Source organism: Ahaetulla prasina, chromosome 3 (genome assembly GCF_028640845.1).
Source record: "Ahaetulla prasina isolate Xishuangbanna chromosome 3, ASM2864084v1, whole genome shotgun sequence".
Classification (NCBI taxonomy): Eukaryota; Metazoa; Chordata; class Lepidosauria; order Squamata; family Colubridae; genus Ahaetulla; species Ahaetulla prasina.
In genome coordinates, this window is record NC_080541.1 from 19536232 (window position 1) to 19564011 (window position 27780).

Consider the following 27780-nt stretch of genomic DNA (forward strand, 5'->3'; position numbering starts at 1 on the left):
AGAGGCAGGAGACTTTCCCCCCTCTCTGTGTGGAACATTCCTAGCAAAGCCTGCTGGGAATTGTAGTTTGCTTGGCCGGTAGGACTTAAATTGCGGCTCAATCCAGAAAGTAGTGTTGCAGCAGAGAAGAGGAAGCGAATCGAGATCCCGAAATCTGCCGCTTGAATTTGCAACTGTTGAAGTCAAGAGACTCTTTCAGGATGTCTTGAAAAGAAATCAGCAGCTGAGGTTCCTCAGAAACAGGTATCATTCCTCCATCTGTTCAGTATGCATGCAGAATGCATGTCATTATTTTAAAATATTTCTTTGATCTGTCCTTGGGAAATTTTAATTTAATTTTATTTATTTGTCAATCATATATAAGATAGCACGTAAAAGTATAAACATAATTTGGATACATGAAAAGAGTAAGTAAAAAAGGAATATTAGGACAGGGATGATAGGCACGCAGGTGCATTTATGCACGCCCCTTACAGACCTCTTAGGAATGGGGTGAGGTCAACGGTAGACAGTTTAAACTTAAAGTTTGGGGAGTTTGGGGAAGAAACTGCAGAGTCAGGTAATGCATTCCAGGCATTGACCACTCGGTTGCTGAAGTCATATTTTCTGCAATCAAGAAATGATGCACATAGGAGAGGAAAGTTTATCTACTAAGTAAAAGGCAACTCCTAACTATGGACAGAGCACCAAAAAGATGCAGCGGTGTTCCTCAAACTTGGCAACTTTAAGATTCCCAAGTCAGTGTGCTGGTTGAGGAATTCTGGGAGCTGAAGTCCGCACATCTTAAAACACAAGCTGCTTTTCTCAGTTCCCCAAGGGTGCTTTTTATAGCATGGTATATCAGGCTAACCTCTCCCCCCTCCCCATTTCCTAAAAATGATGCCTTAAATCAGCAGTGTCTGTTTTTGCTCCCCCATCAGACAGCTGGCTTAAGGTGTCTTCCCAGGTTTGTTACATGACCATCCTAGAATCACCCTGTAAGGCTTTTCAGTCAGTTTGCATCGACCTCTGCTATTAACTTCAAACTTTCACTTTGCATTTTTCCCCCTTTTTTTCTTTGCTTCTCATTTTGGATGAGTGGACTGATAAGTTCATTGCCTAGCCCTACCTAGGTTGATAGATGTTAAGTCCGATACCCCCTTGATGGATTGTAATTAAGGACTTTTATTGCTTTGTTTTAATACATTTTCTTTTATGTACACTGAAAGCTTATGCACCAAGACAAATTCCTTGTGTGTCCAATCACACTTGGCCAATAAAAAATTCTATTCTATTCTATTCTATTCTATTCTATTCTATTCTATTCTATTCTATTCTATTCTATTCTATTCTACATGAAGGATCTTTCACGTATTAAATGTCCAGCATAGCTGGCTGGAGAATTCTGGGAGCTGAAGTCCACAAGTCTTAAAGCTGCCAAGTTTGGGGACCCCCTGATTGATAGAGAACGGAGGGAAGTGAAAAAGCGTCCGGTCCCTTTAAGAGTGAAACTTCCGGCGACGCTCCTTTGCCCCTCCTTTATTTTTGTTCCGTTGCTTAGCAAACGGAAGGCGGAAACCGGAAGTAGCCGTTTGGCCGAATTCGGTGTGGCCACGTCGTAAAAAGGCGGGCCCCACCCACCGGCCAGCTCTCACCCCCTCTCGACGCTCCGCTCTTTGGCTGAGCAAAGAAAGCACCGGCGGGAGCGAGGAACGCGAGGCCCGGCGTCCAGGCCTCTCAGTCACCAGTGGCGAAGGGGAGATGTCGGACCTCGGGGAGTGGTTCCGGAACATCCCGTTTATTACCCGCTACTGGTTTGCAGCTGCCATCGCGGTGTCCCTCGTCGGCAAGCTAGGCCTGATCAGCCCCTTTTACCTCCTCCTGTGGCCCGACGCCTTCATCAACCGCTTCCAGGTAGGCGAGCTGGACTACGGCTCCCGGCATGCACGGCGCGCTTCTTGCCTAAGCAAAGGCTGCGCTGGGTCTGTTGGGAATTGTAGTCAGTTATGGGAAGCACGGGGACCCCCACTCCAGCCTTGTGTACTTTTTAGCTAATGGTGGAAAGTGCCCTTAGTGGTTTGGCTGGGAGGCGCCGTAACTTGACGTTTATAAAACAAAACTTTTTTTTTTCCTTGTAGGAAATTGAATGGGGCTTATGGTACTTTATGTACACTGAGAGCATATGCACCAAAGACAAATTCCTTGTGTGTCCAATCATACTTGGTCAATAAAAAAAATGCTGTTCTATTCTAAGCAAGGGATGCTTGCTTGTGTGATGGAGAGACTTAAAAAAAAGTACCTTTCAGAAAATGGTTGATGGACTGATCATGGGCCCATCAAATCATTTTTGACTTCTGATAGATTTTCTCCAGGAAAATCAGGTCTTCTAATGGTGTAGTAACTAAGTCCATCCACTGTGCCTGCTGGCCACCCTCTTCTTCCCTACTACTACCCCAGGATCAGAAACTTCTCCAAAGAGCTAGGTCTTTGTTTAATGTTGTCGAAGCCTGAGATTTCTGGTTAAGGGTTAATTTCAGCCAATATGGAAAAATTAGTAGATGGCATCTAGGGCAGGAGGTCTCCAGCGTTGGCAATTTTAAGCCTGGTGGACTTCAACTCCCAGAAAGCTGACTGGGGAATTCTGGGAGTTGAAGTCCGCCAGGCTTAAAGTTGCCAAGGTTGGAGACCCCTGATTTAGGGTACACCAGTAGGATTCAGTTTCCCATTTATTTATTGTGAAAATGAAAATGCTATATGTATACATGTATGTATATATGAATGATTGTGGGGTTTCCATTGTGGCTTCCCATCCAAATACTGACCAACCACAATGTGCTGTGCTTTGCATGGATACCACTCTGGTCAGCAGGTTAATAGTCATATGAAATTAGGAGTCATTACAAGCCATAGCTGTTTACTTGCATGCTCTTGGCTGAACACGGTGTACAAACTTAAACCATAGCTTATTTATTACGTGGTGCTATCATGTCACTGAGTGAGCTTTGCATAACGGTTGAAAAATGAAGTGTTTTGTAAATTAGCTCTGAAACTGAAAGTGGGAAAATTTGCATACTGCCTGGTGGGAAATACCTGGTCTCAGCAGGGAGAGGCACATAGCATAGCAGAGGGCTGGGAAAACTTGTAAGTAATGCTGGGCAAATACTGAACTTACCAAACAGGCTCATACAATTACTAGTTTGTATTGGCTGCTGAAAGCCAATTTCTTGAGAGGTTCAGTTTTCTTCTATTTCATCATCCCTGTTTCACTTTGGTAAGATAAGTGTGAAAAAGTATGTGTCATGTAACTCATGGAACAAAATAAATAACACCTTTTTTTGAGAATGGAGGCGTGGGAGGTGTTTCCTTTTTCAGTAATCATGGAAACAGTTGAGCTGCTTTAATTTCCAGCCATTGCTAAAAAAACACAACCTGAAATGGGAAGGAATATAGAATGAATAAATAAATAGCATGAGAGATCAATTGAATTGTTTGATTTATCTTGGTCACAGACTTCACTATTGCCTTTTGTCTTGCTTGCGGGGCTATATTTTTAGTGCCAAGAATATAAATAATCATTAACATTCAGAGGGTTTCTGGCATTTTGAAAGGCACCAATATAGTGAAAAAAATGTGGAGTAATTTAAGTTGGAAGTTGATTAGTCTCTCTCTCTCTCTCTCTTTTTTTTTGAGGAGGCCAGAGTTATTTAAATTACTGTTATGGAAGATTTGATTCTTTTGTTCAATATTTGTTTTAGTTGAACAAAATGAGTTTTTTTAGGAAGATGTTTAATATGCTTAGCTATTCAGAATTGCTTTCCCACATTATTCCTTGCAATTAGACATGGAACACCGGGTGCAGAAAAATAGATAATAAAAACGTTGGGTTGTACGAATTCTCTAAACTTGGTTTTTCATTTACAGACATTTCATCAGCTGTCTGAGTAATTATAGTCCACTGCTTCAATCTTGAGCTACCTGTGTTCTCTGTAGGATAATAGAAGTGCTTCCTATGCGTGAATGTTTCATTTTATGAAGATATAGAAAATCTTATGTAGAATTTTTTTTTTTATTGGCCAAGTGTGATTGGACACACAAGGAATTTGTCTTGGTGCATATGCTCTCAGTGTACATAAAAGAAAAGATACGTTCATCAAGGTACAACATTTACAACACAATTGATGGTCAATATATCAATATAAATCATAAGGATTGCCAGCAACAAGTTATAGTCATACAGTCATAAGTGGAAAGAGATTGGTGATGGGAACTATGAAACGATTAATAGTAGTGCAGATTCAGTAAATAGTCTGACAGTGTTGAGGGAATTATTTGTTTAGCAGAGTGATGGCCTTCGGGAAAAAACTGTTCTTGTGTCTAGTTGTTCTGGTGTGCAGTGCTCTATAGCGTCGTTTTGAGGGTAGGAGTTGAAACAGTTTATGTCCAGGATGCGAGGGATCTGCAAATATTTTCACGGCCCTCTTCTTGATTCGTGCAGTATACAGGTCCTCAATGGAAGGCAAGTTGGTAGCAATTATTTTTTCTGCAGTTCTAATTATCCTCTGAAGTCTGTGTTCTTCTTGTTGGGTTGCAGAACCGAACCAGACAGTTATAGAGGTGCAAATGACAGACTCAATAATTCCTCTGTAGAATTGGATCAGCAGCTCCTTGGGCAGTTTGAGCTTACTGAGTTGGCGCAGAAAGAACATTCTTTGTTGTCCTTTTTTAATGATGTTTTTGATGTTAGCTGTCCATTTGAGATCTTGCGATATGATAGAACCCAGAAATTTGAAGGTTTCTACTGTTGATACTGTGTTGTCAAGTATTGTGAGAGGTGGAAGTATGGGTTTCTCCTAAAGTCTACCACCATTTCTACGGTTTTGAGTGTGTTCAGTTCCAGATTGTTTTGGTTGCACCACAAGGCTAGTCGTTCGACCTCTTGTCTATATGCGGATTCGTCATTGTCTTGAATGAGACCAATCACTGTTGTGTCATCTGCGAACTTCAGTAGCTTAACTGATGGATCATTGGAGATGCAGTCATTGGTATACAGAGAGAAGAGAAGTGGGGAGAGCACACAGCCTTGGGGGGGCCCCTGTGCTAATTGTACAGGTATTTGATGTGATCTTGCTTAGCTTCACCTGCTGCTTCCTGTTTGTTAGGAAGCTTGTGATCCACTTACAAGTCTGTTCCGGTACCTGTAGCTGGTTTAGCTTAGTTAGAAGAATGTCTGGAATGATGGTATTGAATGCTGAACTAAAGTCTACAAAAAGGACCCTTGCATAGGTCTTTGGAGACTCAGGATGTTGTAGGATGTAGTGCAGAGCCATATTAACAGCATCATCTGTTGATCTATTTGCTCGGTATGCAAATTGCAAGGGGTCTAACAGCAGATCCGTGATGGTTTTCAGGTAGGAAAGCACTAGCCTGTCAAAGGTTTTCATGACTACATGACTAAATACGATAAGGATTAAAATTGTGTGATAAATCCATTTTGTATCTGATTTTCTGTCAGTCTTTTCCCATTGCCACCTGGGTTGGTATGCTAAGAAAAGCTGGGGCTGGAGCATACAAGGTAGATTTCAGCATTTTGAAATTCCAATTCCTTTGCATTTTAGGTGTGACCTAAGAGGAATGCAAAGGGGAATAGAGTGATAAGATGGGTTGTTCGGTGCAAGACTATATTTATCAAGATTGGAGGAAAAATGTGCTTCTTTGTAGACATTTTATTTTGAGAGACATGCAGTATCTTAGACACCCAGATTGTGGGTATGTTTCCCTCCCTGTTCTTTGCTCTGAGAATACCAACACATAGAATTGAAGTAGATATATCATTCTCTTACCATAGAGGGGTGCAGCATTCATCTAGACAGGGAACTAATTGCTCTATGACATGCTCTTACCTGATAGGATGCCTTCTAAACATGTATGACTGTAGCTCAATCTCTGCTGATGCAACCATTGTCCATATTGGCTGCATCCAAGGCAGTGGTGGGTTGCTACTGGTTCGCCCTGTTCGGGCGAACTGGTGGCAGCAGTGCCGGGAGGCTCCACCCACCCTCCCGGACATCATCAAATATGATCTGCGCAGGCGCAGAAGCTTCTGCACATGCACAGATGGGGCGCACGCGCGAACCACTAGCAAAGGTAAGTGAAACCCACCCCTGATCCAAGTGTTATGCTGTTAGGGGATATTCCGAGTCCAAATGAAAGCGTGGATTGCTTCTTGCAGGAAGTCTATTTATGTAGTGGATGCCATTTGCTTGGTTAGCTGGGCTATTCTTAACATGTGACAGACAGGAAAGTCCCTATAACAGGTGGAAAGTTGCTAAAGTTCACATGTGACAGGCAGTTGATGGCAGTCATAGTAAACAGCATGCAGAAAGCAACCGTCCAGTTATCATAAATCTATGGACTCTTAAGTGACATCTCAGATGTTGTCTGTGCTTCTGTATATACTGGCTTACAGGACAGTATATAGATTTGTATACTCCGCAGCCAACCATCCAGAACCAATACCAAGGGCACTCAAATCATTTGTAATAGTGGAACCTGCAAATGTTGAATATTTGAGATGTCCTTTGTGCTATCAACCATTCATTGTCTCTTCCAAGAGAGTCCTTTTCTGTCTTCCATCATTTTATGACCAGACAGCATGTCCAAATCTTACTAAATCACCCCCACCCACCCCCATTATGACCTTTTATTAAAGCTTGATAATATTTTCTTGTAGGGCTAGAGTAATATCTGCCACTCTCTTCATTTTTGTGTGTTGCGTGAGGGATGAGTTTGTTGGTGGTGGAGAAAAACATCTTAATAGAAAAAAAAAACAACCCTCCTGAAATTGTTTTTACAACTACACCAGAAGACAGAAGAGAGTTTATGAATGACAGTTCTTTCAGTCCTTTCCCAGTCAAGCAAGGGTGTCCAACCATGGCAACTTTTAAGACTTGTGGATTTCAGTTCCCAGGATTCCCTAGCAGGATTCTCCAGAATCCTGAGAGTTGAAGTCCGCAAGTCTTAGTTGCCAAGGTTGCATATCCCTGCAGTGAAGCATTGAATTTTGGCTCAATAGTTTCTCTTCAGCACTGTTGAATCCTGGTGCCTATCATCCATCAGACTAACACTGATGGGGACTCAATGGGATGGTGGGCTGGGAGCTTTCCACCCCCAAGAATCTATCAGATAATTATAGATCTAACTTGGTTAGTATGTAGTACAAGACTATCTTACCAATTACTGATGCTGCCTGATGCAAGTAACTTTGGTATTGTTTAAACAAGTTCTCAAATAATTAATTTACATATCCGCTGTTTTTGTCTGAACAGATCTGGAGGCCAATAACTGCCACATTTTATTTCCCTGTCGGCCCAGGGACAGGCTTTCTATTTCTGTTGAATCTCTATTTTTTGTATCACTATTCATCACGTCTGGAAACAGGTAAATTATACAACCGCACCATTATAATGTTCATATCTTTTTTACCTTTGAGGGTGGCAGAAAAAAATGTTAGTTTATATTTTTTAAAGTTGGCATATTTAATTTATACTCCGTATGGACGTATAGAAATGTACATAAATGTTTAAAACTGTCTTTGGGCAGTTGAGTGTATTTGAAAAAAAATGCATATATTAGAACAAAGTAGATGAAAAGGTGTATAAAAAGCTTTGCAAGCTGAGGCAAAAAGCTAGCAGCTGCAATCTGTGACCTTGGCTTGGGAATCATTTGAATATTTAGATTTCCCTCTACAAGACCTCAGGGAAACTATCCAAAAGATTAAAACATCTGTCATGTAAATAGCCAGAGGCAGATTTCCCCCCTTATCAGTGAAAATGGAACTCTCCCTCCAGCACATAGTAAGGCTGTGAATAATTTTTTTTAAAAAAAATCTCTCCTGTATTGTAGACATTGATGTATATTTCAAATTAGTTCACTTGCTGGAATTTTTATGCTAGTGTGTTCTTTCATCTTAATAAGTCCCGGTAAAGAAAACTTTATGAATTTGTTCTAGGAGAAAAAAGATTTCCAGTCTCAGGCAAAATTGCTAAATGTTTGGCAAAAGTGAAAGGGTTTGAAAGATTTAAAAATCTTGTTAATTGTATTTTTAACTTGGCAAGTATCTTAATTTCTTATTTCCCATCATGTAGCACTAATAAATTAAAAGTGCATGCAGGCCATTTTCCTTGGATGTAATATGATAATTTAGGATATGCTTGATTATTATTAAGTGTAAGTACTTTTTAAATGCAAGGATCACAAAAATTGCTTTCTGTTCTCCTTATAATAAATCAAATCTACTGAAGCCAACCAGTTAAGAGTTGCCTTTTAAGTACTCTGGGATTGTTCTTATGTAGTTTATTGAGAAACAAGTTCTAGCATAACCAGTTATTCCCAATTGCAATACTTGTGTAAGAATTGCAGCCTTAACTGATGGAACTTTGCAAACAAAGAATTAGCAATACATTTCTCAAACTCAGATTATGCTGCAGAAGCTAGAGAGTTTATAATGTTGACTATATTACGAACCTTGTACAGTTAGTCCTTGACTCACAACAGTTCATTTAGTGCCTATTTGAAGTTACAACGGCATTGAAAACAGTGATTTATGACTGATTTTCACAGCCGTAGAAGCATCTCCATGGTCACATGATCAGAGTGTAGATGTTTGGCAACTGCTTCATATTTACTACAGTTGCAGTGTCTCGAGTCGTGCGATCACCTTTTGCAGCCTTCTGACAAATAAAATCAAAGGAGAATCCAGATTCACTCAGCGTGTCAACTCTGAAGGGAACCTGGCTGAAGCCATCTTGTGCTGCTGCCTCATAGTTGCCACAAAGCCTGAGAGAGGGAAGGGAGTGGAGGGGAAAGTAGATAGCCCAGCTAACAGTCAAAATAAAAAGTTTTATTTAAAAAGGTCATTGTAACAGGTGGCTGGTGAAGGAGGAGAGGAGCCTGCCAGCTATATTCATTGGACAATGTAACTGGTGACCCCAGGGAGGTTGGGTTTACTCTTTTAATTAGGTGAAAAACGCAGAAACCTTTAGAGTTGGTTTTCATTGTCTGTGCCGATATGATGTATCCAATAAATATGTTCTTTGAGGAACCTACCTGCCTCGGAGTTCTGTTTTCAATGGGTGTGTTACTTGGAACACTGACACAGCAACCATCTTACTAACTTAACAATGGCAGTGATTCACTTAACCACTCTGGCAAGAAAGGTCATAAAACAGGGCAAAATATTTAACAACGTTCTTGCTTAGCAATGGAAATTTTGGGCTCAGCTGTGGCCGTAAGCCAAGGGCAATATTTGTGGGAAAGAGAAAAAACGAATTTGATGCTAGAATTTTGTGTAATATTTGTTTGAAAACAACAACCAAAAAAGCCTCCAATGAATGCTAGAATTTATATTGTGTACAGAAACTAGTAATTTAGATTTTCCTACAAAAACTGGCCTTTCAGATAACGCTTTCCCATAAAATACCCTCACCGAAACAGAGCAGTCTCTTGTTTCTTCCTTGGAACAAAAGTTGAAGTTGCATCCTGCGATTTAATCACAGCCTTCTGGAGGCTCCCACAGCCTCTTGGGGAAAGGGAGAAAAAAAACAACTGCCAGGGATTTACCTTCACAGTAATGTCATTCTTTGTTCTCAGGTGCTTTCGAAGGAAGGCCTGCCGACTACATGTTCATGCTGCTGTTTAACTGGATTTGCATAGTTGTATCCTTTCCTGCATCTGCTGCCAATGTTTGGACAGGTTTGGGTCTTGGAAAAGTATCCCCCCTTCACAACCAAGGGATGCGGAGATTGGTTATGGAGGCTTCTGTGGCCTTTTGTTAGTTGTTGTTGTTGGTTGCAAAGTGTCGGACCCATCGCGACCCCATGGACAACGTTCCTCCAGGCCTTCCTGTCCTCTACCATCCCCCGGAGACAGTTTAAGCTCACACTGACTGCTTCAGTGACTCCATCCAGCCACCTCATTCTCTGTCGTCCGCTTCTTCTTTTGCCCCCAATCTTTCCCAGCATTAGGCTCTTCTCCACAGAGTCCTTCCTTCTCATTAGGTGGGCAAAGTATTTCAGTTTCATCTTCAGGATCTGGCCTTCTAAAGAGCAGTTTGATCGCCTTGCAGTCCAAGGGACTCTCAGGAGTCTTCTCCAGCACCAGAGTTCAAAGGCCTCAGTTCTTTGGCGCTCAGCCTTTCTTATGGTCCAACTTTCACAGCCATACATTTCAACTGGGAAAACCATAGCCTTGACTATACGCACTTTTGTTGGCAAGGTGATGTCTCTGCTTTTTAATAAGCTATCTAGATTTGCCATGCCTTTCCTCCCCAGGATCAAGCGTCTTTTAATTTCTTGGCTACAGTCCCTATCTGCGGTGCTGTTGGAGTCCATGAAAATAAAATCTGTCACTACCTCCATTTCTTCCCTATCTATCTGCCAGGAATTGAGAGGGCTGGATGCCATGATCTTAGTTTTTTTTAATGCTGAGTTATTTAATGTTGTGGCCGTAGGGAAGTCATTCTCAGCACCCCCATTTCTCTCCTCCACACTTTTGGGTGGGAAAGGTGATAAATTCAGGAACAGCCACTGTATAAAGGAATAAGAGCTTAAGATTTGTTCAAGACTCAATGGCCGGGTTCACACAAAAGCTGGGTTAACAAAGCACGATTAGTGTTACAATGTGCCAAATGAATAAACCATATTATGGCCTAATGTGATAGTCTAGTTCAGAGGTCTGCAAACTTGGCACTTTTAAGACTTGTGGACTTCAAGTCCCAGAGTTCCTCAGCCAGCAAAGCTGGCTGAGGAACTCTGGGAGTTGAAGTCCATAAGTCATAAAAGAGCCAAGTTTGCAGACCCCTGGTCTAGTTGACACAACGTGCTGGGTTCCTGCATTCTGAATCTCAAGGTATCAGACTGCTGTTAATGTGTTGTTTGAGCCTAACTTGGTTATGATTGAGGGAGATTTTCCAGGCTTAATTAAAACCATGTGGAGCAGGTAGGGAGAGATCCAAATCTATTCAGCCGGCTAAAAAGGGCTTCAATATGATAACAAATACTAGCATTGATTATCCTACTTGTCTAAAATTGAATCGTTATAAATTAAGCATTAATGTTTGCTTAGTTTGGATTTCCTTAATTAAAATGAAAAGATTTCTGGCTTATTAATGAATATGCAAGTAAGTATATCTCTTTTTTTAAAAAAGTCTTGCAAATGAGGTTTATTAGGACTTTTGGTGCACATCCTTCCAAATCAAAGAAACAGCCATTGGAGAATATGGCCACTTTGAAACCCATAGTGGTAGCCTCCGGTTCCTGCTCTTTGCCCTATCTTCTAAATCAGGGGTCACCAACCTTTCAGACCTCAGGGACCACCAAATTCATAATTTTAAATCCCACGGACCACTAATATGTTTTTTTTAAAAAAAAGATAAATAGTATTTAGTGCAATATAAAAAATGCAAATAATTTTTCTGCAGACCACCAAAATTTTCTCACGGACCACCGGTTGGTTACCGTTGTTGCAAATGGCTCCAAAGAGACAGATGGAAGCTTTTTCCATTTTGTAATGAGTAGTGTTTAAGCATATGTTTAAATCCAGAGATGCAGTAGTTTTACTATTAGTTACTGAAACAAGTCAGTCTCAAATCTTGATTTATACATGTGTTTTCAATGTTAAATGAAAGTTAACATTAATCACAACTGAAGGTTCAGATATAGTGCTAAATTGCGGTTAATTGATAACAGAAGGAAAAGTTTTTGCAGGATTCAATCTTGAGTCATTCACCAGGATCAAAGATTTATTCTTCCAAATTTTTCAGACTCCTGCTGGAGCCCACTCTCAGGGAACTTCTCTCGCTCTGTTCCCTGAGGATGGGCTCCATCATGAGCCCAAAAGCTTGGGAAGAATAAACCTTTGCTCCTGGTGACTGACTCAGCATGCAACATTATCCTGGGACACGTGTATTTTACCTTCACTAAAGAAAAGTTTTTGAATGTACTCTTAGCATCTAGTGCTCTCCCAAAACTCCCGATTAGGTTTTAGTGTTTGTGTTTTTGGGGCTGATGTCTTCTCCAGCGGCTGATTTCCACAGACCTATCAGCTTTATGTAGGTTTATGTGGTTATTGGTTTCGTTAGATTTAACCAGTCATGGATTATGGAGAAATCTGCAAAATGTCTCCCCTTTCCCTCCCCCCCCCCCAAAAATGTTCTTGTTCCAAATTAATTCCCCCTTTTTTCCTTCAGAGAAAAAAAAATTGAACAGTATGGAGGTGTATCTAAATTGAGCAGGGATTTTCTTTGTGATATTTTTAAGTAGAGTGTGTGAGTCTTCATATAAACCATGTTGGATCCTTTGTTCTCTTATAGTTCCTGATGATCCCCCTGATCATGTCCGTACTTTATGTTTGGGCCCAGCTGAACAGAGACATGATTGTGTCATTTTGGTTTGGGACTCGGTTTAAGGTGAGTGGCCTTTTTTTTTTTGTTTTTTTTGTTTACATTTATACCCCGCCCTTCTCCGAAGACTCAGGGCGGCTTACAATGTATAAGGCAATAGTCTCATTCTATTTGTATATTTTTACAAAGTCAACTTATTGCCCCCCCAACAATCTGGGTCCTCATTTTACCTACCTTATAAAGGATGGAAGGCTGAGTCAACCTTGGGCCGGGCTCGAACCTGCAGTAATTGCAGGCTGCTGTGTTCTTAATAACAGGCCTTACCAGCCTGAGCTAAACCGGCCCTTAAGAGACGGGCTTCTGTCTTTTGGAAGTCTTGCCCAAATCAGGGGAATTTCAACATCTGATTGAATCATGGTAGCCATTCCTTGATTCCCTCCAGATTTTTGAGAGAAGTTTGGCGTTTACGCATCTGACATCTGTGTGATCTTTTCCTTCTTGACGGTGCTCCATATACAGTTCTTTAATGGAAGGAAAATTACAGAGGTAGCTGTAGGGCAGCTCAATAAGTAGAAAGGAGATTTCATAAGACAGAAGGTTGTCTCAAGTGTAATAGTGAACGAATTTTTTAAAGAAAATGGTTAAGGGAGACATGGCTGCATTCTGCAGATAAGGAGACTGTAGTGCATGCCATTTAAACGTTAAAAGGGTCTATCTTTTGCAACATCTAAAGAACATTTTAAAGACCCAGAACATTTTAAAGTTAACGCTGGAAGCCACTCCACTGTATTTTTGCTCCACTTACTGTAGCGATGGCAAACTTTTTGGGCTCTACATATCAATAATTCAGAAAATGCCTACTTTAACTCCTGAATTTCTTCATTCCAGCCTGGTATTTTGTAGGCTCATCAATCCAGCTCCCTAACTCAACAGCTGAGAAAACATGGTCGTCTGGGAAGAAATAACATAAAAGCATGTTTATTCAAACATACTAAGCATGGCTTAGTGTTAATTATAGCAAATTAAATGTAGCAAACTGATGCCGATGCAATTTGTATAGTAGGATAGTCTACCGTCCAGCCAGTATCTCAACCAACAATTTTTTTCGGTGGTAGCTGAACAGGCATTTCCCTGTTCGAAATTGGACCCCACCAAGTTCAGGCTCTTAGCACATGAGGTGAATGGATAATTTTATCCTTCAAGTTCATTATGATAAACATATATGTTGTTGTTTTCCTAGGCATGCTATCTGCCATGGGTTATCCTGGGTTTCAACTATATAATTGGAGGCGGGTAAGTATCTTCAGATGCTTTGTCTGTGCCTTATTAATTTACTTAATTTATATAGCCACTCGTATCAGGAAGAATTTGCAACCTCATGGGCTCCAATCAACAGTCCAGCCCCTGTGCTCAGGTACAGTTCCAAAGTTTCAAGGCTTTATGAAAGCTGACAGGGTTAGGGCCAATCTAATTTGAGGGAGGGGGAGACTGTGTTCCAAAGATCAGGTGCTGTGAGAGAAAAGGCATGTTTTCTGCTCTGGAAAGAAGGCATTGGGGCCCAGACAGTGCTCCTCCTGTCAGACCAGATGGGATGTAGAGAGACAGTCAGGACTTCATAATCCTGTAAATCAATGTTTCTTAACCTTGGTCACTTTTAAATGAATGTGGATTGAACTCTCAGAATTTCCCAGTCAGCTGAATGTGCTGAAGAATGGATCTTAAGATTGGCAAAAATGTTAGTGTATGCCAACATTATTGTGATGGTGGGGAGAGAGCCTAGGAATCCTGGGTGGGACGGAAGGCCCAGGTCCTCTTCCTGTCCTATGCTTGGGAGTCCTGGGCCTTACTCTCCAATGGTCTGCTTAACGACTGCAATTGGGAGAGCTGGTATTGTGATCATTGAGCATAGCGGTCACGTGATGACTCACTTTACCGCTTTGCTCAACAGCTGAGATTCTGGACTCTCAATTGTGGCCGTAGGCACAGGACTGCTTAGATTGCCTTAGTATTGATTTAATGGATTAATAAAGAAGCACATACTTTTTTGTTTTTGTTTTTGTTTACGCATCTGACATCTCCGAAGACTCAGGGCGGCTTACAGTGTATAAGGCAATAGTCTCATTCTATTTGTATATTTTTACAAAGTCAACTTATTGCCCCCCCAACAATCTGGGTCCTCATTTTACCTACCTTATAAAGGATGGAAGGCTGAGTCAACCTTGGGCCGGGCTCGAACCTGCAGTAATTGCAGGCTTTGTGTTCTTAATAACAGGCCTTACCAGCCTGAGCTAAACCGGCCCGTCTTTTCTTATATTACACATTTGTCATTTGTAACATTTTGATAATTGTATTTGAGCATATCTGCTTTCCTTTGTCAAATAGGTTATACGTGTATTTCCTTATGCATTTAAATTCTTTTTCTAAGGAGGGGTCCAGGGCATGAAACCAGGGGTGGGCTTAATTTTTTTTAGCAAGGGGTTCTCTGTCTGGTTGCTGGGTGGGTGTGGCCTAGTCGGCCTCCTGCACCATGGCAGGAGTGTGTGTTTGCCCTCCCCAGGCTCCTAAGTCTTTCCTCCGGGAGGGTGAAAACAGCCTCCCCAGACTTCGGAGGCCCTTCTCGAACTTCCAGTAGGCCCGGTTTTCGCCCTCCCCGAGCCTCCGCGTGCACCCTGCACTTACCTGCATCCAAAACGGGCCACGTGGGGACTCCTGGGAGGGGCGGGGTGGGTGGGACAAGCCAGGAGTGGGATTTGGGGGTTCTCCAAACTGCACAGAATCTTAGCTAGAGGTTCTCCCGAACCCCTGCGAACCTCCAGCAGCTCACCCCTGCATGAAACCTAACAAGCTCCGCTGTAGATGATCTGAAAGGAAGGGCCTACTGTAGTAGAGGGGTCCCCAATACCCGGGCTACGGCCCATTCAAAACAGGGTCGTGGAAGCGGGCAGGCGAGTGTGCACAACTGCACATGCAGTTTCACCTGCGTGTGCAGCAGCTGAGCAGCTCCATTTGTGTGAGTGCCGGGTGCTCGTGCCCACCGCTTGCACAGACAGAGCTGCGCACACTCCCCCCTGTGCACAGAACCGTCTCGTCTGGTCCCCTCCCCCGCCGGCCTGCAAAGCCGGAAATGGTTGGAGACCATTGCTGTGTTAGTAATGTAGTAACAGTGCCTGAGGAGGTGGAGGCAAAAATTTGGCCATTTTTTTGGTTTAGGGGCAGTAAACTTTGTATAAAGGCTATGGCAATCGGGATGCCTCTATTTTAAGATATATTTTTTTAAAAAATACTGTGCAAACAGTGCTGATTTAGGCTGAAGAAGGCTTGATTCAATCCTAACTGCCATCTGGTAATTTGATTTTGGGATGCAAGGTTCAATTTGATGAAACGTTTGTCTTTAAGCTATTGTGGGAAGCTTCAACATGTCTGACGCTGCTTCAGCTTCAGGTAAAATAGTCTGAAAATGGTAGGTAGGATTTGGTCCTTTTGCGAATGAAAACCTGGACCTGGCTTGAAGGATTTTACTACCACACCTGCTTGAAATACTCCCTTACACCTCTTCTTCGAGGATAGAGAGGGAGGTTGTCTGAACTGTCTGCCCTTTAAAAAATGCAAACTTTAGAAACTAGTTTAGAGTATGTACCTTTTCACATGCTTTCTGGGGTGCCACAGGCTTGTGTTGTGACCCAGGCCCAAGTAGGTAGCCCAAGTAGGGGACACTCAGTCAGTAAAAAAACAAACTTTATTCGAACAGCTGAGAATTACTTCATTCTCAACGTAGTTCAACTAAATTAAAGCAAATTCCTCCTAACACAAATTCCTTAGTTCTATCACAAACCTTGGTCCAATTAGGCAAACTGCCAAAGGCCTTTCTTTTTTTTTTTAAATTTTATTTATTTTTATAAATTTTTAACATTACAAACAAAAAAAGAAAATACATTTTCCACCCTTGTGCTATACAAAAAAAAAAAGGAAGATTTGGGTCTTCGGATATATCTTCATGATTGCCAAAATCCACGTTCTCGAGGTACAGGTACCGAAGCGTCCAATGTTCCAAGCGCATAGTCCACAAATGGTTTCCAAGTCTTCCAGAAAATATCTTCTTTATACACACTACTTCTAATTTTAATATCACATGTCATTTTATCATTTAAAGCTAATTTCCACATTTCAGAATTCCACTCTTCTATTCTAAAAATCACATCTAGTTTTCAATATCTAACTATTATAATTCTACCTATTATAATTCTAATCAATTCTTTTTCATATTTTGTTAATTCTATTTCCTTAATTACCAACAATAATATAGTTTCCACTCTCAATATTATTACTTTCCCCATCATTTCAAATATCATTTTCTCCAATTGTTGCCAAAACTTTTTAACCTTATCACATTTATACCACATATGTTCATAAGTCCCCAATTCCATTTCACATCTCCAACATTTTTCCAAAGGCCTTTCTTGGCAAACGTTCAGAAGACACCGATACAAAATAAATGCAAGATGAAGCTTTCAACGTTGTTTTCTGGCAAAGCTCAAACACTGTTGTTGGTCTTTTAAGCCTTATGGGAGGGGCCAATCATCTCTTGGCCCTACTCCCGAGTCGTCCTCTTTGCTTTAGCTGCTCTTGCCTTCTGGCAGCTCTTCTCATGTGTGCATTAGGAACAGGCTCCTCCTGTTCCTCTGCCTCACTACTGTCAGCCTCTGGAGGCTCTGGAGTCCGCACCTCACTCCCTGATGGCCCTGGCCCCACCTCAGCCTCCGACGCAGAGCCCTCATCCGGGCCTTTCCCAGCCTCCAGGACTGGCTCATGTTCTTCCTCAGCCAAATCGCTGTCCGACTCCGTTGCCAGCTCTGCAGGCTGCTGGTGGACCACAACAGCTTGTGCTTTGCTGCTTCCAATTGCTGAGTTTCCTGGGCTCCAGCTGTGATAAATGCTGAGTTCCCTCTTGACACTGTTCAGATTCAATTGCATCGAAGTTGTGACCTCCTGATAATATCTTAGCGAAGGCAGATTGTCCCAGTGAGACCCCTATCTATGGATGAAGAGCCTGGCTTGTTGGAATGAGTGGCGCTTAAAGCCTTGCCCTCATCATTCTTAAAGAAGGCAAATCTTCAGACCAGACATTGTCAAATACATTCACTCCTTCTAACATAAGAGAGTCTTCAACTTTTTCCAGTCATGCTGATCACAAAAGTAAGGATAGTCCCACGATCAGGTACCGGGTTGGGTGCTTCTGTCGATCAAAGGGCTTGTTCCAACGTTCAACCCATTCAGGATTTTCCTTGCTGTATGAAACTTAAATTGCGACATTGGCACATTTGTCTCTAGTACCTCCAGAAACTATGGAAAAGCTCTAGAATCAATTCTGAAACCTCCAGCTAGATTGGAAGTTATCTGATTCATTCTCTTGCTCCAGATCTGTTCTCTCTCTTGATCCGAGAGTTGGCCTTGAATGGTTGATTGACACAAGCCTCCATTGAATTGTCTCTCTGCGTTCAGGTTTTGCACAGCACTGGCTACTTAATTTTGACAGCTCAGTTCTGGAGCCCTTCTGAATTTGAAAGCAACGCCTGGGAGGTGGTATGAAGCCGATCAGTTGCTGCGCTGCTTAATTTCTACCTTGCCTAGGGACTATTGAAGCTACCGTATTTAAGTTGTGTATTTGTAAATTGAGTAACTCTACTAAGAGTCTTGGGTTTCAGCTTCCAACAAAGAAGTTTCCCAATGAAAGCCAGCTTAATATCCTTCCTTCTGAATTATAGCCCAGTAGTAAAAATTCTTTTTGAATCTTAACTTTCAGTTATTTTTATTATTGTTTTTCCAGTGGCACTCTACTTTCTGTGGAAGCTGGAAAAAGGATTAATGCTTAAATGACCACTGATACGTAGAATATATTGGAATTATAATAGTCTTCCATAATTATGAATTGTACTGTCTCAAGGCTTTCTGAAGTTAGAACTCAGATAGATGCAGTTGATGATGGAGATTGTAACTTTTAGCCTTCCTAGGTTCTATTTTTTCACTTTTTAAATTCAGTATTTAGTCCATTAACACTGTATTCCCCACAGGTCTGCAAAAGTGTATTTTTCAAAAATGTTTGCAAATAATACACAAACCTTGGGGTAGCTTCTCTGGGTTATTTTTGGTCTTAGCATCCTTCAAGCTCTTCAACAGTGCAAACCCATTAGAAATAGGCCCCATTGATTAAGATAACTTTCACATTATTAGTAAAAAATGCTTCATTTGCTAATTTTTAACACTATAAAATGCTGTTTCCTAATATCCCACAGCGTCGTCAATGAACTGATCGGCAACTTGGTTGGTCATCTGTACTTTTTCTTAATGTTTAAATATCCAATGGATTTGGGAGGAAGAAATTTTCTGTCAACACCTCAGTTTCTGTAAGTTGGTTTATCTTTTTTTTTTTTTAATCAGACTTGGAATACTTTGGAATTTTGAAACATTATTCTAATTAGAATTGAAATCAAAAGTACAATGGCAGTAATGAGACTCATGCACAGTTTTCCGGATGGATGGATACGTAATTAGGTCAGTTGCTGCATTGCATTAATGTTTTGCCTCTGACATAGACAAATGGGAAACACTGATTCAGTCAAACTATTACAAACTCCCAAATGCAAGATTCGCTCACTTCCTTCTTTATTTTACTGAAATATTGCTGTATAATGATAATGGCAGCAGGCTCCAAAGTTTGCCTTGCCCTCTTTGTTTTTGACTTCTGCTTAAAATTTTTCTTTCTTTTTCTTTGATTCTTTCTTTTTCTTCCTTCCTTCCTTTTCTTTATTTCATCTATGTCTGTCTGTCTGTCTGTCTGTCTGTCTGTCTGTCTGTCTGTCTATCTATCTATCTATCTATCTATCTATCTATCTATCTATCTATCTATCTATCTATCTATCTATCTACCCTAACCTAACCTAACCTAACCTAACCTAACCTAACCTAACCTAACCTAACCTAACCTAACCTAACCTAACCTAACCTGCCTTCCATATTATTGCCAGGTTAAATCTATTGACATGGTTAAATCTATTGACATGGCCATGTAATTCTTGACTCCAGGAAGATTTTTCCTTTACAACTAATTGGTGCCTTTCTAATTTACATTGAAGGAGCACTGTGTTTACAAGAATCCTTGGAGAGGTCTGTCTTCCATTCTGCTTCCATTATAGGAGCTATAATGACTGTTTTATTTTATTTTTTTAATCCCACCTTTATTATTTATAAATAACTTGAGGCAGTCAACATACCTAATATTATTTCTTCCTGTTTTCCCTACAATCCTGTGAATTGGATTGGCTGAGTGATTGGCCGAACGTTACCCCACTGTCCTTCATGCCTGAGGTGGAACTAGAACTCACAGTCACCTAGTGATTTGGCTCAGGGACATTCAGCCACTGTCCTTCATGTCTAAGACAGGACCAGAACTCATCATCTCCTGGCTTCTAGCTTTAACCATCTAAACCAAACTGGCTTTTTTACTAAGAGAAAGAACTCTAAGGATGAGGCTTAGCTCAGATGTTGAGATTTTCTGTCCACAAAGCGTTTGGATACCTGGAGTATCCAAGTGCAGTGTTCAGGATGCACCACGGCATCACAGACACTAAAGAAAGCAAAGAATAAGTCTGTAGCAAAATTACTGGTGTCCTTGGGAGGGGTACATGTGATTCTGTGACATAGGGCTAGGCCACTAGGTGCTTTTTAAAAATAATCTATTTTAGAAATCGCTACGGTGTCACACCAGTGTGCTTTATGGTAACTAGTAATCTCAGCCTTGAGACCCAAGAGTCATCTGACTCCTGGGTAAGAACACTCTCACCTGCTGAGCAGAAAAGCCCAATCCACTCACTTCCAGTTTGAATCAATAAGGGAGAAGAGAATTTGGAAAGATTTTTTAAAAATGAAATTAAGTTTAATGAGGTTAAGAATGCAAGGAACCTTCATCTTAATCGTGACTTGTTCGGAAAGCTTCCTGGGAGTAAAAACCAGGTTGAGGCTATATTTTTTCACTAGCTGTTGGGAAACAAGTTCAAAATAGAAAGCCGACAGAGAACTTAAGGCTTACATTAATGAGAAACGGCAGGGAGAGTTAGATATAAATCCAAAAGTAAGATAACATCCCTGTCCAGAGACAGATGCTGAAATTTAGCCACACCCCAATTACAGGTAGTCCTTGACTTATGACCACAATTGACCCCAAAACGTCTGTTGCTAAGTGAGACCGTTAAGTGAGTTTTGTCCCATTTTACAAACCTTTCTTGCCATCATTGTTAAGTGAATCACTGCAGTTGTTAAGTTAGTAACAGGGTCCTTCAGTGAGCCTAGTTTCCCCATTGACTTTGTCAGAAGGTCACAAAAGATGACCACATGATCCCGGGACACTGCAACCGTTATAAATACGAGTCAGTTTGCCAAGCATCTGAATTTTGATCATGTGATTAAAGGGATGTTGCAAGTCATACATGTGAAAAATGATCATATGTCACTTTTTTAAAAGTGCCATTTTCGCTTGGAATGGTCACTAAACAAATGGTTGTAAGTTAAGGTGGGAGGTGGGGGGTGATTTTGTTATATTGTACTGTATTAATTTATTTGATTCTTTTTATTAGTTTTTATTGTTTTAAATGTGGTTTTATATTCTGTAAGCCGCCTTGAGCTGCCATGGGCGAATAGGCAGCAACATAAATTCAATAAATAAATATCTCTATGCTTCATTTTTGGTGGCTCAGTGGCTAAGACGCTGAGCTTGTCGATCGAAAGGTTGGCAGTTCAGCGGTTCGAATCCCTAGTGCCGCGTAACAGAATGAGCTCTTGTTATATGTCCCAGCTTCTGCCAACCTAGCAGTTCGAAAGCACATAAAAAATGTAAGTAGAGCCCCATGATCTCGTTAAAGTCGTTCAGACAGTGCTCATCAGCTGTCTGACGGCTTGGAAACCTTTCCCTCGGGAAAAGAGGGAAAGGTGAGCTGCCAGGCGGAGGTAGAGCTCCCCGAGAGCCCCAGAAAAAATTCTAGGGGCAAAAAGGGCGAGAGCTCCCTATTTAAGCCTGGCGAAAGCTCTGGATCCGGGATCCTCTGCATTAATTTATTAATGCAGAACAAAATGCCGCGACCATCTCTGCTATCAAGATGAAGATCAATCTTAATTTACTTTAAGCAGACGGAGCAAAGGCAGGAGGACAGGCTGATGTAAGCACCAGACCTCAACTCGATCTTTGAACGGTACTTGAGAAGAAAGGAAATGGCGCCTCTGCTTAATAGGGTGTAAAACAGGACCAGAACTCATCATCTCCTGGCTTCTAGCTTTAACCATCTAAACCAAACTGGCTTTTTTACTAAGAGAAAGAACTCTAAGGATGAGGCTTAGCTCAGATGTTGAGATTTTCTGTCCACAAAGCGTTTGGATACCTGGAGTATCCAAGTGCAGTGTTCAGGATGCACCACGGCATCACAGACACTAAAGAAAGCAAAGAATAAGTCTGTAGCAAAATTACTGGTGTCCTTGGGAGGGGTACATGTGATTCTGTGACATAGGGCTAGGCCACTAGGTGCTTTTTAAAAATAATCTATTTTAGAAATCGCTACGGTGTCACACCAGTGTGCTTTATGGTAACTAGTAATCTCAGCCTTGAGACCCAAGAGTCATCTGACTCCTGGGTAAGAACACTCTCACCTGCTGAGCAGAAAAGCCCAATCCACTCACTTCCAGTTTGAATCAATAAGGGAGAAGAGAATTTGGAAAGATTTTTTAAAAATGAAATTAAGTTTAATGAGGTTAAGAATGCAAGGAACCTTCATCTTCGAAAATGCGTGACTTGTTCGGAAAGCTTCCTGGGAGTAAAAACCAGGTTGAGGCTATATTTTTTCACTAGCTGTTGGGAAACAAGTTCAAAATAGAAAGCCGACAGAGAACTTAAGGCTTACATTAATGAGAAACGGCAGGGAGAGTTAGATATAAATCCAAAAGTAAGATAACATCCCTGTCCAGAGACAGATGCTGAAATTTAGCCACACCCCAATTACAGGTAGTCCTTGACTTATGACCACAATTGACCCCAAAACGTCTGTTGCTAAGTGAGACCGTTAAGTGAGTTTTGTCCCATTTTACAAACCTTTCTTGCCATCATTGTTAAGTGAATCACTGCAGTTGTTAAGTTAGTAACAGGGTCCTTCAGTGAGCCTAGTTTCCCCATTGACTTTGTCAGAAGGTCACAAAAGATGACCACATGATCCCGGGACACTGCAACCGTTATAAATACGAGTCAGTTTGCCAAGCATCTGAATTTTGATCATGTGATTAAAGGGATGTTGCAAGTCATACATGTGAAAAATGATCATATGTCACTTTTTTAAAAGTGCCATTTTCGCTTGGAATGGTCACTAAACAAATGGTTGTAAGTTAAGGTGGGAGGTGGGGGGTGATTTTGTTATATTGTACTGTATTAATTTATTTGATTCTTTTTATTAGTTTTTATTGTTTTAAATGTGGTTTTATATTCTGTAAGCCGCCTTGAGCTGCCATGGGCGAATAGGCAGCAACATAAATTCAATAAATAAATATCTCTATGCTTCATTTTTGGTGGCTCAGTGGCTAAGACGCTGAGCTTGTCGATCGAAAGGTTGGCAGTTCAGCGGTTCGAATCCCTAGTGCCGCGTAACAGAATGAGCTCTTGTTATATGTCCCAGCTTCTGCCAACCTAGCAGTTCGAAAGCACATAAAAAATGTAAGTAGAGCCCCATGATCTCGTTAAAGTCGTTCAGACAGTGCTCATCAGCTGTCTGACGGCTTGGAAACCTTTCCCTCGGGAAAAGAGGGAAAGGTGAGCTGCCAGGCGGAGGTAGAGCTCCCCGAGAGCCCCAGAAAAAATTCTAGGGGCAAAAAGGGCGAGAGCTCCCTATTTAAGCCTGGCGAAAGCTCTGGATCCGGGATCCTCTGCATTAATTTATTAATGCAGAACAAAATGCCGCGACCATCTCTGCTATCAAGATGAAGATCAATCTTAATTTACTTTAAGCAGACGGAGCAAAGGCAGGAGGACAGGCTGATGTAAGCACCAGACCTCAACTCGATCTTTGAACGGTACTTGAGAAGAAAGGAAATGGCGCCTCTGCTTAATAGGGTGTAAAAACGAAAGTTAAGGAAGTCCTCGTTAGCATCGTTAGCGCCCTTAACTCTGTTTAAACTTGCTGGATTTTATACTTATGTGAAGAAATGTTAAAGAGAAAAGTTGAAGGACTGCAGAATTGATTTACCCAACCTAAATAAGGAATTTATTGGCAGCTTTGACTTTGTTGCAAAGTATAAAGTTTAAGTAAGATGGCTTCTGTGCAATTAAAGCCTGCTGTTTTTAAGGAAACTGGTGCCTCATTAGCTCAAATATATAAATTACAAGAAGAGTTGAAGGAATTTCTAAAGGCTCAAATTTTTACTATAGACCAAAAGTTCAAGGAAATTGAAGAGAAAATAATGAAAGTTAAAGATACTTTTGAAGCTCAGGCGAAGAAATAAAAGAAGATACCGTGGCAGCATTTAAAAGTTTTCTTGAATACACAAATCAGCTGGATGAAAGAGTTGAAAAAGTTAATCTAGTTAATTGGATTTAAAAAATAAAATAGAGGAGCTTCAGACTAAGGTAGACACTGCAGATGAAGAATGAGTTTTGTTGCAATAGAGTGTAATAGAATCTGCATTGAGAGTGAGAGGTTTGAAAGAAAATAAGCAAGAGAATTTAAAAGATGTCTTTGCAGAGGTTTTTGCAGATTGGACAGAAACCTGTAGATCTTAAAACGCAAATTGAAAAAAATTATCGTGTTAATTCATGGGTTGCAAGAGAAAGACAGTTACCAAGAGATGTAGTGATTTATTTTACAAGTAGGAAGATTAGGACTGAGATTTTACAAGCTTCTTATAAAAATAAAACTCAAATATTAGGACAAGAGGTATTAGTGTTAAAAGAAATTCCCTCAAAAATTTTAAGAAATAGAAAAGAGTTTGCTTTTTTGGTGGATGAATTTAGAAATTGTCAGATACGGTTTAGATGGGATGTTCCAGCTAGACTAACAGTAAATTATGCAGGAGAGAAATATCGACTTAATACGGTGTTTAAAGCAAGACATTTTTATACTAATGTATTGAAGGCTGGAACTCCACCACTGCTAGAAGTTAAAATGGGAAGAGAAATGGATGTGGTTAAAACGTGTGAGAAGGTAGCAAAGCAAATACAATCTAAAGTAGAGGCTGTGACTAAGGAAGAAAGGCTGAAAGCAGCAGGGGAAGAGCAAAGAATGATTGTAATTACTAAACGTAAAGAACAAGGAGTAAAGAAGCAACTATTTCAAACGAAAAGAGCTTCTTTTTATGAGAAAGGGTAAATCACAAGCAAAATTTTTGGATATAAAAAGTAGAAAGGATAATTTATAATTGGCTTTAATAAGTAGTTAATTAGATAAGTATAAAACTCAGGAAAAAAAATTTCTTATATAAAATGCTTTATAGATGGTATTTGGAAATTAAATTGGGGTGTATATGTCTTAATCTGTAATTTAAATGTGGGAGATATATTATATTGATGTTATTTTATTATATATGGTGGATTTAGTTATGTTGGACAAAAACTGATGTTGGGTCATATAAAGTGTTGGGAAAAAATTAAAAAAAAGAAATGGAATGGGTTAAGGCTTGTATGACAAAATTGTTATAAAATATTTGGTAATTCATTGATATGGAAATATGGGGGGGAAATTGGGTTAAATGTTAATTGTATATAAGTTAAAAAGTTAAGAGAGAAAATTTTATAAAATGTTAAAGTTTGGTTGATTATATAAAAAAAATCTAGAAGAAGATAATGTTTATTTAGTAATTGATGTTATTGGATATGGATGCTAAAAGTACTGAACTATTGGAAGCGGTGGAAATTTCAGTGTACCTGAATGAATACCCACAAGAAAATATACTGGAATGAATAAGATGGATTGACTACAATTAGAACAATTATTGATGAAGAAATATCAAATATCTTATGAATGAACATTTCCTTTTTTTTCTCTTTATTATGGAGAAGGAGAGTTGAGGTTATAGGGGAGGGATGGGAATTTATGGATAATTAGTGTATTTTAGCTTATGATTGTTAGATCTTATACCCTGTATTTTGTTCTGGGAAGTCCGGGGGGTGGGGGGAGGGTAGTGGGATGTATTGAAAAAATTCTTTGTAAAACTCTTTAATAAAAAAAAATGCAAGTAGAAAAAATAGGGACCGCCTTTGATGGGAAGGTAACAGCATTCCGTGTGCCTTTGGAGTTGAGTCATGCCGGCCACATGACCACAGAGACGTCTTCGGACAGCGCTGGCACTTCGGCTTTGAAATGGAAATGAGCACCGCCCCCTAGAGTCGGGAACGACTAGCACATATGTGCTAGAGGAACCTTTACCTTTACCTTTATACTTCATTTACAAAATACTGCCCCTGCTTTCTGGCATTTTTACCAGCCCCGAAAAAGCAGTTTTTGCAATAATGACCTCCACTTGACCCTCACGATAAGCTGGGAAGCCTCTTAACAGTGGCTTGATTTTTAGTAAGACACACAGAGCAACCGGCTATTTCTCAGAATTTTGAATAAGAGTCTAAACTGGTTAAAAAAAAAGGAAGCCAAGGCTTTCCAGCTGCTTTGTACAGATTAAGTCTTCAATTTATGACAATTGAGTCCCAAATTTAGGTTGCTCAGTGAGAAATTTGCTCAGTGAGTTTTGCCCCGTTTTACGACTTTTCTTGTCACGTTCGTTAAGCGAATCACTGTGGTTGTTAAATTAGTAACATAGTCGTTAAGTGGATCTGGCTTTCCCCATTGACTTTGCTGGTCGGAAGGTCGCAAAAGGGGATCACGTCACACACACACACACACACACACACACACACACACACACACACGCGGGACGCTGCAACCATCATAAATGTGAAGTCAGTTGTCAAGTGTCCGAATGTAAATCACATGTCCCTGGGGATGCTGCAACGGCCATCAGTGTGAAAAAATGTTCATAAATTTGTTTTTTCAGTGCCGTTATAACTCGCAACGGTCACTAAGCAAAGTGTTGTAAGTCGAGGACTACCTGTACTGACACTCCAGCCTACGCCTTTGTTGCTTTTTCGGTTTCAACCTCTGCTGAAGGTTTGTTCGGCTGCTAAAGTGGAATAGGGGCTCGGATGGCCTTCTGAATTCCTTCTCCTCTTCACCTGCAGGTACAAATGGCTGCCCAACACAAGAGGAGGGGTATCTGGATTTGGGATTCCTCCAGCCAGTGTGCGAAGACCCGCAGATAATCGCCAGGGAGACACAAGACACAACTGGGGCCAGGGCTTCCGGCTGGGTGATCAATGAAACAAAAAAACAAAAAACTTTTTTTTTCTTTTTTCTGTGAGAAACATTTGACAACACATGGGAATGTTTCTTGCTGTGGAGGGTATCCGAGGACCAGGTTTGCTCTAGTGTTGTTGGCTCTGCCCCGTTACGAATTCTTGTTTGTTCCTGGTGGAAGACAACATGACTGAAGAGACAAGATAAGATTTAATTCCAGGCCATTAACTTCTTTAATTCACTGCTGCCATTAAAAAAAAAAATGATACTTTTTTTTAAGGGCGTCCAACAAAGCATACTTTCTAGAACCGCTCTCTCAAGGGAATTCACGTTCGTCAGTTTGGTCTTGTAGGCCTCGGTTCATGAAAGAGCCCTGCAAAATCCTTTCTGAATCCAATTTGGGTTCAAAAAAAATCATCGGAGACTTTTCTCCCTCCAGTTTGAATTAAATTAAAATGTTCAGGTCCACAGTAATGCTAAGAAAAAACACTTCAGGTATCTACAGTTGCATTTCTCTTTTATTTAGTTGGAAGCAACTTTTTTTTTATCCCCTTTTGAGTAACAAGTACTTATTTACCCAAATCAGATTCAATTGGTAATGAATTCTACCTGGAGCCATTAAACAAAGGAAGAAAAGTTTGGCTGAATAATGCTAGTTTTTAATTTGCAACCTTACTGCAGCCTCTGTACTCCCAGCATAGCAAATGCGGTGGCATTTTAAATGCCCAGTTCTGTCTGCACTGACTTTGGAATGAGTTCTATTGATCCTGATTTTGTTGGGGTTTAATCCTATGCATATTTAATTGGAAATGAGAAAAAAAATATATATGATCTGTTGCCTCGAATGTATAATGGTGGCTTTGGTGTGTGTATCCTGGCATGAAGGACTGGGGAATGCTTCTCTCACAGGTGAGCGTGAGAGAGACAGACTGAATGCAGAAAGATCTGTTGAATGCTTAATGTAGAAAATACCTCTTTGTATAAATGATAAAAGCAACAGGAATCGGATAGCTGAGCTTAATAAAACAGATAACTAAC

The 27780-nt window shown here is 40.6% G+C and overlaps 1 protein-coding gene across 5 annotated transcripts; it reads left to right on the forward strand.

Moving 5' to 3' along the window:
• The first annotated feature begins 104 nt into the window (after positions 1-104).
• Positions 105-27780, forward strand: DERL1 (derlin 1). Of its 5 annotated transcripts, none has more exons than XM_058175989.1 (8): positions 105-243; positions 7305-7416; positions 9628-9692; positions 11129-11155; positions 12347-12442; positions 13617-13669; positions 18667-18777; positions 26628-27780. In XM_058175989.1, exons 3-8 carry the CDS (start codon positions 9657-9659, stop codon positions 26764-26766), a joined length of 462 nt encoding a protein of 153 aa, XP_058031972.1. In that variant the 5' UTR covers positions 105-243; positions 7305-7416; positions 9628-9656; the 3' UTR covers positions 26767-27780. The 5 variants fall into 5 exon arrangements, with proteins under 5 accessions (XP_058031972.1, XP_058031973.1, XP_058031969.1 ...); XM_058175990.1 differs by lacking the exon at positions 105-243 and adding an exon at positions 1555-1893; XM_058175986.1 differs by lacking the exons at positions 105-243; positions 26628-27780 and adding exons at positions 5595-6123; positions 21491-21584.

What these genes read in the sequence shown, in the direction of transcription:
- DERL1 (XM_058175990.1), top strand. Translation starts at nt 1,741, where the DNA reads ATGTCGGACCTCGGGGAGTGGTTCCGGAACATCCCGTTTATTACCCGC. An exon ending in CCTTCATCAACCGCTTCCAG is followed by an intron (nt 1,894 to 7,304) that starts GTAGGCGAGCTG and finishes TTGTCTGAACAG; the next exon opens with ATCTGGAGGCCAATAACTGC. An exon ending in TTAACTGGATTTGCATAGTT is followed by an intron (nt 9,693 to 11,128) that starts GTATCCTTTCCT and finishes TAAAATGAAAAG; the next exon opens with ATTTCTGGCTTATTAATGAA.